The following is a 12,109-nucleotide window of genomic DNA, read 5'->3' on the forward strand; positions in this document are numbered from 1 at the left end:
TGTGTCAAGTTTGAAATGCTGAGTGGGCAGGAGCGACGGCTGGTGAGTGGCTGCAGACACAGCCCTCAGAAACAATTCCTTCCCCACCTGTGTGGGGCTTACACTTTTCTTTCCAGTAGGCCTCAGAGGCAGTTAGTTTTAAAGCTCAAGTGTCTGATAACAGGGGATTAGCTAAAGAAACTACAGTGTATTAATATAACAGAATACTGTACAGCCATTACAATCATGCTCTTGAAGAATACTTAAAAGAATGTGCTCAACAAGTTAATGATAAATTAACTTATCTCATCTAAAAGAGGGTACATTCCAGGGATACATTCCAGAATACCAGTTTAGTAAGTTGCCACATGAGAAGTCACTGTGTCAGATGTAGAAACACACACACACACACAAAGTATGTTTTGGGCCTGAGGAAAAGGAAAGCAAAAAATGCCTTCAAAACTACGAGGGGGCAGAAGAGGGGTCAGGTGCACAGCAAAGTCAGGGGCCAGCAGACAGTGCTAAATTTAGAGGCTAGCCTCAAAAGTCATCTAAAAGTCATTCTCAAGGACAGACTCTGTTTCCATCAACTCGAGTTGAATAAATATAGTGTTACTTCCGGGGGACCCTTACTCCCAGGCCCCCCACAGCCCTCCAACTCCCAACTAGAGGAAAAGTGCTTCGTTTCAAAAATTTTAAAAAGTTTCATGCCACTGGCACCCAAGGTGATTTCAATATATGTTACTGAACTCTGCTTCCAGCCCCACATAAGCCTCTTCTTGCTTACCTTGTAGCAGTCCAGTAACTAATAGCATCACTTAATCAACACGGACATGTAACTTCAAAAGGAGATATTCTTCTTCTTGGAAAAAGAGAGTGAAAAGTGTCTAGAAGACTTCAGAAAGAGGGGGTCGGAGACAAGTTTCATGGGCTTGTGCCCATCACATGCCAAGCCCCGGTTACTGATATTGAGAGGCATGGGTTTACAGTAGCTCTATTTGCAAGGTGAAGATTTTGTTTTTTCCCTTTGTATACTTTTCAAATTACTTAGTATACATAGAGTTGACAGATTCATAAAATATATAAATCATGAGAGACTCTTGAATACTGAGAACAAACTGAGGGCTGATGGGGGGTGGAGGAGAGGGGAAGGGGGGTGATGGGCATGGAGGAGGGCACTTGTGGGGATGAGCACTGGGTGTTATATGGAAACCAACTTGACAACAAACTATTAAAAATATATATATATTTTATATACATATAAATTATATATATATTTTATATACATATAAATTATATATATATTTTATATACATATAAATTATATATATATATATATAATATAAATGTATCAAAGGTACAAGCTGTAACAACAGAACAAAACCCCAGGTACCCACCAGGCAGCTCTAGAATGTGACCCTCATAGCACCGCTGTGTCCTTCCAAGATCTATCTCTCTGCCCACCACCTGAGGCATGCTGAATTTTTTTTTAATGTTTTATTTATTTTTGAGATAGAGACAGCATGAGCAGGGGAGGGTCAGAGAGAGAGAGAGAGAGAGAGAGAGAGAGAGAGACACAGAATCTGAAACAGGCTCCAGGCTCTGAGCTATTCCTCAGCACAGAGCCTGATGCGGGACTTGAACCCACGAACCGTGAGATCATGAACTGAGCTGAAGTCGGACACTTAACCGACTGAGCCACCCAGGTGCCCCTGAGGCATGCAGAATTTTGTCATGATTGCCCTACTTCTCTTCATAGTTTTACCCATGTGTTTATAGGGCATAAAGAATACAGAGAACAGCTTTGCATGTTTTTGACAGTTATTACACCAATTTCTCTTGCAACTTGCTTGTATAGCTACCGTTTGCTTATAATGTGTGTGTGCATAGTAGTTCTTCTCTGTTGTGTTCTATTTTATGTGAGTGCACCATGATTTATTTATCCATTCCCCTGTTGATGGATACTGGGGTTGTTTCCAGTTTTTTTCTCTAAGAAAAGCTAGTGCTGCTAAGGGTTTAAATGCCCAAATCTTCAGCAGTTTTAGTGACTCGATGAAATGCACTACACTGGCAGCAGGTCACAGAGCTAGAGGACCAGGCGGGAGTGAGCTCCAGAGTTCACGGAATGCATCCTGGCGAAGGGTGTGTTAAAAAATACTGAGCATTCCCTCTCTAAGGCTAGAGCGCGTGGTGTGGCAGTGGAGAAGCACGCTGAAGAGCTGGCCTTCTACTATGCCCCCAGCCACACTGTGAAGCACCCTGGATGCTGTGGCGTGGGGCTTTTGGCTTATCCCAGAAAAGACTTAAGGAAAATTCATTCTGACTGTAGGTAGAAAATGCATTCATATTTAAAAGAATTCCTTTCAAAAGTTTTCCTTTCCAAAGCTCCACTTTGTCCCATCCTCCATCCCAAATTTTCATTAATGGGCATGAAGTCATTCTTTGTACCAGCTGTGATGTGCAGCATCCCATTTTGAAATGTACATGTGTGGATGAAAAAGCCTTTCAAAATGTACCACGTTAGTAATTAACAGGGGGAGGGAACACAGGGTCCCTTCTATCCCACTAAGATTTGGGCACTGAAAAACAAAAACACTCCAAGCAAAGGAAGACTGATAAATACATAAAGTGAACTTACCAAAGGGCTAGCTAGAGACAGATTCCTATGGTTAAAGACAAAGCAAAGGTATTATAATTTAATACCTAAAGGGTCATGTGAGAACCAGCTTTCCCTACCCTCCTGTTTTTCAGAGGGGAATTCATGCAGTTCCAAAGTCTCCAGCTTTACCATAAATGTGAGCAGTTCAACCATTAATTTTGCCCCCACTTTCCTTTTTAAGAGCAATGGGACAAAAAAAAAAAAATGCTTCCAAAGTGGGAAAACTTAGATTTAATGGGATATTATTAAACAAAGCCATTTGTATGCACTTGGTCTCCAAAATGTCAAGGCAGTATCATTTATCTGTGCCATGGAAAATATTCCCTCGGAGACCAGAAAGTGCTTAAATAAAACTGCTACTACTCAGTTTTCAGATTTGGCACATTCCCTAAAGTACTCTTCACCCTCTTCTACTTTTTCATAAGAGACCTTATGGCAGGAACATTCCACTGCATTCCATGTGCAATCAGCTATAATCCCTGTGAGCAGCAGGCCAGGCCAGCTTGCCAGCACAGCAGTCTTGTAAAGCAGCTAACGCATGTGGCGATAGCAAATTCATTTCATTTTTTCCAACAAAATGCATGCTTTCTCCCAATCTTAAGCCCAGCTTTTTTTTAATAAGCCACTAATACTTTCTAACAGAGCAAGTAGTTTGCTTAAAATTTTTCACATGAAAATTATGTGGATCACATTTTAGCCAAACTACTAGGAAACTGCCACAGGAAAAAACAGAAATAGCAGACAGTAGCAGAAAACTGAAACCACCAAGAATCCTGGAGGAAAAGTCTCACTCAATTAATTACTTTTCCAAGAACAAACACCTTTCAAAGGAACCAAAATTACCCCAAAACTGCTAAGCCACAACAAAGTATTTAGCTAGAAACCCCTACTTTTTCAAAGGCTGATTCATCAAATGCAGGATTTTTGCCCCAGGAGACCAATGTTAAAAGTCACAGACTCCTGCTGTGTGCAGAGAGGCATGTGTCATGGCCAGATGAGGGTCAGGAATATCATACGTGGTCGTAACACTCCTAAATTCGAATACGCTGCAATTCTGAAATTTTCCCCGAACATGCTGGGTGTGTTGTTTAAAGCTCACTTACTCCACAAGGTCCAGTTAAGATGCCCCACCATCTATGTATCTTACATGTGCCCTTTGCCAAACTCACATCTGCACTTTTTAAAACCCCTATTTATGGCAATTATCACTTTGATCACTTTTACTCTGTACTGAGTTTATTTCGGTATGTCTGTGTCTTCTACCACAAACTTATGAAAACTCCTTAGGGACAAGGTCCTACGGTACATACAACTCTGATTGCTACAGACTCACATTATAGCAAACTCTCAAAAGAGAAAGGAAAAGAAACAGTAACAGAGCCACTCCGTCTGTTGTCTACAACAGTTTTGAACCAAGTGTGACGGAAAAACCGTTTGGTAGTTCAGCACTGTGCTTAACATGGTCCACAGATTGGTTTCCATGTGACCAGTACAACGTACGCAGTCCTATCATAACCAAATTATTGCTTTTAATAAAAACCATTTCTTCATTACTATTTCACCAAAGAATAATTCAATATATTCAATAATTCTGGAGAGACTTTTGTAGGAGATAAGCAAGAATGAGTGAACAAAACTTAGATCCTCACAAACTATAAAATTTATGGCCCTATACTCAAAATGTGTACCACCAGGGATCTTATTTTCTCCTCAGTTTGCTATCTACTACAAGTAAAAATATGGGACATTCGCCATCTGGAGTGAATATCATATTTGGACAATTTTATTTTTTTCCCCTAAACTGACAGTACTTTCTATACAATCAAATTAGAAGGTCAAAAAGAAAGCTATACATCCTAGTCACAATGAGCTCTAACACTTATTTTTTTTATTACCCATTAATAATTTCTTAGTGAGCTTTTAATCTTTAGGATTAAAAAAAAAAAACCGCAAAATCAGAAAAATCTAGCAGACCCAGATCCACTATCCAGAACTACAGAGAATCCTTTTCCTTTTACAACATACTCTAATAGTTTTATTCTCCTGGATAGTCAATTGAGTACTTTTTTTGATATTCTACTTAGTACTCAGCATACCATTATACATATAGTAGATACCTACTAATACATAAAACGTTGTTAACTTATACAGATACTTCTTCATGCTGAAATCTCAAAGGACACAACTTTTACAAATTATAAACATGGGCTGTATTATTCAGGTATTTAAAACATACACTGCTGGGGGAAGGGGTGAGAAAATAAATAAACAAAACAAAAATCAGTCAAGACTGAAATATAAGCTACTATTATACCTTATCACTAATTAAAAGGGTAAAAAACTATCTTAGAAAAAGATGCTGCTTGTACTCTCTCTGGAAGGAAAGGAAATACAAGTTGCTTCTACGGAGAGGACCTGGTTGACTACATTTTGGGTCAGAAGTGTTTACACTGTATGTTTGTTGTATCTTTTGAATTTTATGCCATGTGAATGAATGTTTTACAGAGTCACAAAAATAAATAAATATTGGGGAGAAATTAATATAACGCTATTTAGCTTTGACAATGAATATAAACTTACAACCAATTTATAAAATGATTCGTCAAGAAAAAACCCTGGTATCAGTATTTATACTAATAAAACTTTTCCATTTAGTTTTGTTATATAATAAACTGATTTTTGCATTTCATGAATATGACCTTCTAATACTCATGTTCTTTCTTTTTTTTAAGTTTATTATTTATTTATTTCGGGAGGGAGAGAGACTGAGTACGCGCACAAGCAGGCAAGGGGCAGAGAGAATCCCAAGCAGGCTCCAAGCTATCAGCACAGAGAACGAGGAGGGCCTTTGTCTCTTGAACCATGCAAGCAGGACCTGAGCTGAAATCAAGAGTCAGATGCTTAGCTGACTGAGCCACCCAGGCACTCCTAATACTTATTTTCTATGCGAACGTTTGTAGTAAGAATTTTTGGGGTGCCTGGGTGGCTCAGTCAGTTAAGCATCTGACTCTTGATTTCAGCTCAGGTCATGATCTCATAGTTGGTGGGATTGGGCCCTGCCTTGGGCTCTGCGCTAACAGCACTAAGCCTGCTTGGGATTCTCTCTCTCCCCCTCCCTCTCTGCCATTCCCCTGCTCACGCACTCTCTCTCAAAATAAATAAGCTTAAAAAAAAAAAAATTCTAAAAAAAAAAAAGAAAGAAAGTAGCAACAGATACTCGTGACACTGGGGGTTTCTCCTGGATAGCTCAGTATGCAAAACATATCACAGAGAAAAATAGTTCTTTTTGGGATTAATTCTGGCTCCAGGATTGATCCTGAAGCCCACCTTTTAAAAGAACTTGTGATTATACCAGCATTTTTAGAGGCAACATCAACAGCCAAAAATGCCTCCAAACTAAGTTCTAATTAAATACATTTTTCAGAGAGAAATGAGCTCAATAATCAGGATTCAATATGTTCACTTCAGCAGCACACATACTAAAATTGAACTGATACAAATTAGTATGGCCTCTGTGCAAAGATTTAGTTATATATTGTGTAAAACTTAATTCTTAAAATGAAGCACGAATAATACCATAGCTTAAATGAGTGGCATTTATGAACATAAACACTTGTTCTCTAATTCAATTATAAATCTAGCTCAAACTTTAAGAAAGGAGCACATGATCAATATTGACCTTTTTTTTAAAAAACTTATTACATACTCTAAAAAGTTCACCCCTTTAAAGTGTACAATTCAGTACTAAATTTTGCATCCTTTTCTTTTACAATTACTCAGAGGATATAATTCACACTCTTGCATCTTTTAAAAATATCTAATAAAAAGGCAAACTCATAGTAACCGAGAACAGGATGGTGGTTACCAGAGGCTAGGGATAGGGTCAAAGGCAAGCTATTGATTATAAAAAAAAGAAAAATACACACTTCTAGTCATGAGATGAGTAAGTTCTAGAGACCTAATGTGCAGCATAGTGACTACAGTTAATAATAATATACTGTATAATTAAAATTTGCCGAGAAATAAACCTCAAGTGTTTTCACCACACACACACACACACACACACACACACACAAAGGTAATTATGAGAGGTGATAGATAGGTTAATTACTTTGGACTGTGGTAATCATTCTGCAATGTATGCACATATCAAAGCATCATGTTGTACACCTTAAATATATAATTTCATTTCCCACTGGTAGAATCCTCTACAGAGAACACTGGCAAATGGCCCACATACAGAGGGGATCAGAATGGTTTCCCCAACAACTCGGCATTAACTTGTGTCTGGAAGAACAATGATTCTGCTTTATCACAAAGTTGTAGGCTTCAAGACAGTAGAAACTACCACTATTTTAAATAACAATTTGCCTACATATCCGTATCAATTAATTATTAACACAAGTACAAAATAAAGCAGCTTAAGTCATTTTTTACCTAAGCAATTATATATAAAGAAGCTAGAAAGTAATGACTTCAATTTCAATAAGAAATAGTTTTATTGTAAAAAAATTATACGCAAATTATTATTGATAATTTTAGTAATAAATTTGTACATTTATTATCAACTGTAGCTATATCTGTTGTTTGACTCAAAGAATCACTGTAAGGAAGAAGAGTAAGTTTTAAGACCATCTTGGCAAGGTCAAGAAGGAAAAATAATTTAAAATCAAGAAAGAAAAATAATCTTAGAGCCTCAATAGATACACTTCACATCATGGTTAAGTAAAAATCACTGCTTACACCTTTATTATCATTAAGATTTCAATTTAGGGGACACCTGGGTGGCTCAGTCAGTTGAGTGACCAACTTCAGCACAGGTCATGATCTCAGTTCATAGATTCAAGTCCCATGTCAGACTCTGTGCTGACAGCTCAGAACCTGGAGCCTGCTTCCAATTCTGCGTCTTCCTATCTCTCTGCCCCTCCCCTGCTCGCTCTCACTCAATCTCTCTCGCTCTCTCAAAAATAAACAATTAAAAAAAAGATTTTAACTTAATAACTCTAGCTAAATTAGTTCCATTTTCTAGGTATTTCTCAATTGTAAAGAACAAATTAAATAGTCCATATTTAAATATGCTAAAGCAAAAATCACAGGGGGAAGCACATAGTAGATCATTCAGGATAACAAAGTCCAAAGTGTTAATACCCAAATGTTCATTTATTCTGTTCACATTAAGAAGAGAAAAGATAGGAAGGTGAGATATAATTGACAGAACACAACATGTACTCACTGGTCGAGTTGCCTTGCATCTGAATGATGCACTTGGATTCTTTGCTGGTCTCTCGAGAATTGAAGGGCCGAACCCGCACAGCCACCTTCACTGAGGCTCCCGACATTCTGATGGTCTTGTTATATGTATGCAGTCCAGAAATAAAGTATCAAATCTTCTTTTGAAGTTATGTTCAAGTTTCCTTCAAAAAGAAAACAATTCCACACAGATAGTAAGAATTAAAGGAAGCATGGGCTAACGTGAGCCTAAGGGCTATTCATGTAAGTCTTTGTACTTTTTTTTTTTTAATTTATGTTTATTTATATGAGGGGCGGCAGAGAGAGAGGGAGACACAGAATCCAAAGCACGCTCCAGGCTCTGAGCTATCAGCACAGAGCCTGATGTGGGGCTCAAACTCATGGACCATGGGATCATGGCCTGAGCCAAAATCAGAGGCTCAACCAACTGAGCCCCCCAGGTGCCCCAATCTTTGTATTATTTCTATTTCCATTTCTAAAAACCTCATCCCTTTTCTTCCTGTAGATCTTATATTCTCAAAAATTTCCAAATTAATATTAAAGACCTAAATTTATTTTCCTATTCAACTAGCTCTTTCTCATACCTAAAAAGTCCCTAAACTTAATAATAAAAAAATATATAACTACAAAATAACAGGCATCTTTCTTGCTCTGTTTTTCTGGATCGATCTTCAGTAATGTATGAAAAACACAAATGTTTATCTGTTAAAGAAAGTTCCCTAAACAAGTTACTTCCCATCTGCAAAACCGCTTATTACCTTCCTTTAAAGAAATGCTCTGAACTTCCTATACTCTAATTACACTATGAAACATTCAGTTACATGATATATAATTAAACAGCAAAGGATAAAGATAAGCTCCAGCCAGCTCTTTCAACTTCTAACTATCCAGGGATTCCTTTAATTTTCACGTGCATCTCATTTGACCCTTACAACCATCCTGTACAATAAGCAGAGAAGTTTCCAAGAAACCCAGGTTCTATCCTCTAATATGCTAGTGACTCATGGCAAAATCAAATCACTACATTTCATTACTGAATGAAGCCACAGGAAAAAATTTGAACATTTTTCAGAGGAATAGTTTCCCTCCCAACAGAACAAAACAAACACTATTCTGTGAAAAGAACCCACATAAGTAATTTCCACAAGAGACAACAGATCTCAATCTGTACTCTATTATATAAATGTCCTTGAGAAGAACCAAACAAAAGAAAAAACTAAAAAAAAGAGAAACACATTTAAGTCCAACTATCAGGGAACCTCAATAAAACTTCAATCTAATTTTCCCACATAATTAAGTAGAGATTAGGAATCCTAAACTACAGCTGTACAACTACTAATGCTTTCCAATAAGAAAAGGCAAAACTCAATCAAAACAAAATTGAAAACCAAAAAGCCACTCTCTACCCTATCATTACCCTATCTTATTTTCTTAACAGCACTATTTGAAATTCTTGTTTTTCAGAACACGTCTATTGTCCATCTCTCTCCCCTCCGAATGCTCAGCGATCTTGTTTGATGCCATCTAGACCACTGCCTGATATAAGAGCTCAGTAAATGTTTGTCGAAGGAGTGAATTAATGAATTTCAGTTGACCCTTGAACAAATGGGTTTGAGATATGCAGGTCCATTTGCACGTGAATTTTTTTCCATAAATACAGTACACCAATGTAAATATATTTTCTCATGGGGCACCCGGATGGCTTAGTTGGTTAACTGTCTGACTCTAATTCTGGCTCAGGTCATGATCTCACATTTTTGTAAGCTTTTTTTTATTATTGTTGTTTAATATTTTGAAGTTTATTTATTTATTTTTGAGAGGGAGACAAAGAGAGCAGGCAGGGGAAGGGCAGAGGGAGAGGGAGAGAGAGACTCCCAAGCAGGCTCTGCGCTATCAGTGTGAAGCCCAATGTGGGTCTCAAACTCAGGTACAGTTTTTGAGTTTGAGCCCCGCATTGGGCTCTGCACTGACAGCGAACAGCCTGCTTGAGATTCTCTCTCTCCTCCTATCCCTCTGCCCTCCCCTGCTCATGCTCCCTTGCTCTCGCTCTCTCTCTCTCTCAAAATAAACAAACATTAAAAGAAATTGAGTATTTTTTCTCATAATTTTCTTAACATTTTCTTTTCTCTTTATTGTAAGAATATAGTATATAACACATATAACATACAATATATGTGTTAATCAACTGATTATGCTACCAGTAAGGCTTCTGGTCAACAGTGGGCTGTTAGCAGTTAAATTTGGGGGAGTCAGAAGTTCTACGTGGATTTTCCACTACACAGGGGTGAGGGCACTGCTAATCCCCATGTTGTTCAAGGGTTAACTGAGAATTATCTGTTCAAGTCTTCTGCCTGGTTTTGTTTCAATTAATTGTAATACTTATTGATATTAATCTTTTTTATATTTGCTAGGATGTTTTTCCAGTCTGTTTCCCATTTTATTGAACATTCAACAGATGGTTTTTGTTTAATATATCAAACATTTATTGTAATCACATCTATCAAATAAAAACTTAAAGTTATTTGCCCTTCCAGTCAATACAGCATCACCCATAGTCACTAGCTGAGTACTCTGCCAAAAGAGTGAATGAAGCATTCAGAAAAAGGAAGACATAGAACACACTTCAACCCCCACACAGGAGTTCACTCTGATATACAGCTACCACCTGAACCCTCAACATGCTCCATTATCTTCTCCCCCAAACTAGCAATCTCCGCCAATCTTCCCATGTCCATCTGACCCCAATCTTGGAGTCCTCTTTGTATCTTTTTCTTTGAATGTTTTTATTAGTGTTAAAATTATTAATGATATACTATATAAAAAATTTTTTAAGTTTATTTATTTTGAGGGGGAAGAAGGACAGAGAGAGGGAGGGGGGTGGAGAGAGAGAGAAAGACAGACAGACAGAATCCCAAGCAGGCTCGGTGCTGTCAGTGTGAAGCCCAACATGGGGCTCGAACTCACAAACTGTGAGATCATGACCTGAGTTGAAATCAAGAGTCAGACACTGAGCCGAATGACCCACCCAGGTACTCCTATAAACTTTTAAAACATAAATTTGCAGGGCACCTGGGTGGCTCAGTCGGTTAAGTGTCCAACTTCGGCTCAGGTCATGATCTTGTGGTTTGTGAGTTCAAGTCCCACATTGGGCTCTGTGCTGACAACTCAGAGATTGGAGACTGCTTCAGATTATGTGTCTCCCCCTCTTTCTGCCCCTCCTCTGTTCATGGTCTCTCTCTCTCTCAAAAATAAATATTAAAAAAACCCATAAATTTGCTGTTTTCTATCACTTCCTTCCTCTCATTCTCATTGCCATTACCTTAACCCACTGACACTGCCTAACCCTACTCCTCACTACCTCTGCCTACCATACCTGCAATAGTGGAAGTGCTCTTAGAACTTTTCATTTTAATCCAATAGTCCTTACATAGGGTTGCACAAAACTGATTCACACAGGGGTCTTTTGAAAAACAAATGAGCCTGGTATGCAACAGTTTTGAAAAAAGTCCCAGGTACAGAGTTTTTGTTTTTATTTTTTCAAAGATTATGTTGCAAATCTCTAGCTGAGAACCCTGCCATACACAACTGCTTAACCTTGCTGCAATATTAACCCTTCTAACGTATGACTTTCAATTTCACTTCCAAACTCAAGAACCTTCTCTTATTCCCAGTGCTTACAACATCAAGACCAAAGTCAAGGTATTCTGTGTTCTAGTCAAGCTCCTTTACTATCCCATATACATGGCTCTTTCATACTTCTGAATAATTTCTCCCCTACAATTTTAATATTTCTCCTATTTGATGTCCAGCTCCAGTCTTACTTCTTCCCAAATGACTATCCAAACTATCCAGGAATCACTGGTATTTCCTGGAGCACTTATATCCCCAAACAAATTATGAGAACCCTGCTATCATTTTATGTGACTGCATTCTATCTTGTATTGTTCCTTAATAGCTTCCCAAAGTGAAACTCCTACTGCTTCAAAAAAACTCTTTGAACTTGGGCTTCTTGAAAAAATGGCTAATTCCAAGTCTGGTGGAGAATTTTCAAGATGATCCTGAGATATTTTAGTGTGATCACAAGCAAGAAGTCTATCAAAAGTGAACAGAGTCATGGCAAAAGCACACCAGTGCCAACTCAAAGGAGCTCCCAAAGATGGAATACTTAGAGCATGAAATTACATTCATACAAACCACAAATGGACTGAAAAACATCAAATA

General features: G+C 38.0%; 1 protein-coding gene across 7 annotated transcripts in view; it reads right to left on the reverse strand.

Moving 5' to 3' along the window:
- KIF1B (kinesin family member 1B) overlaps positions 1-12,109 on the reverse strand; it is a 136,918-nt gene that overhangs the window by 112,870 nt on the left and 11,939 nt on the right. For all 7 annotated transcript variants that reach the window (XM_039235000.1, XM_039234998.1, XM_039234997.1 and 4 more), the window contains exon 2: positions 7,872-8,052. In XM_039235000.1, coding sequence (XP_039090931.1) covers positions 7,872-7,977 — 106 coding nt within the window. In that variant the 5' untranslated portion in view covers positions 7,978-8,052. The remainder of the gene's footprint in view (positions 1-7,871; positions 8,053-12,109) is intronic.

This window comes from Hyaena hyaena, unplaced genomic scaffold (assembly GCF_003009895.1).
Source record: "Hyaena hyaena isolate Hyena2069 unplaced genomic scaffold, ASM300989v1 scaffold_94, whole genome shotgun sequence".
Lineage (NCBI taxonomy): Eukaryota > Metazoa > Chordata > Mammalia > Carnivora > Hyaenidae > Hyaena > Hyaena hyaena.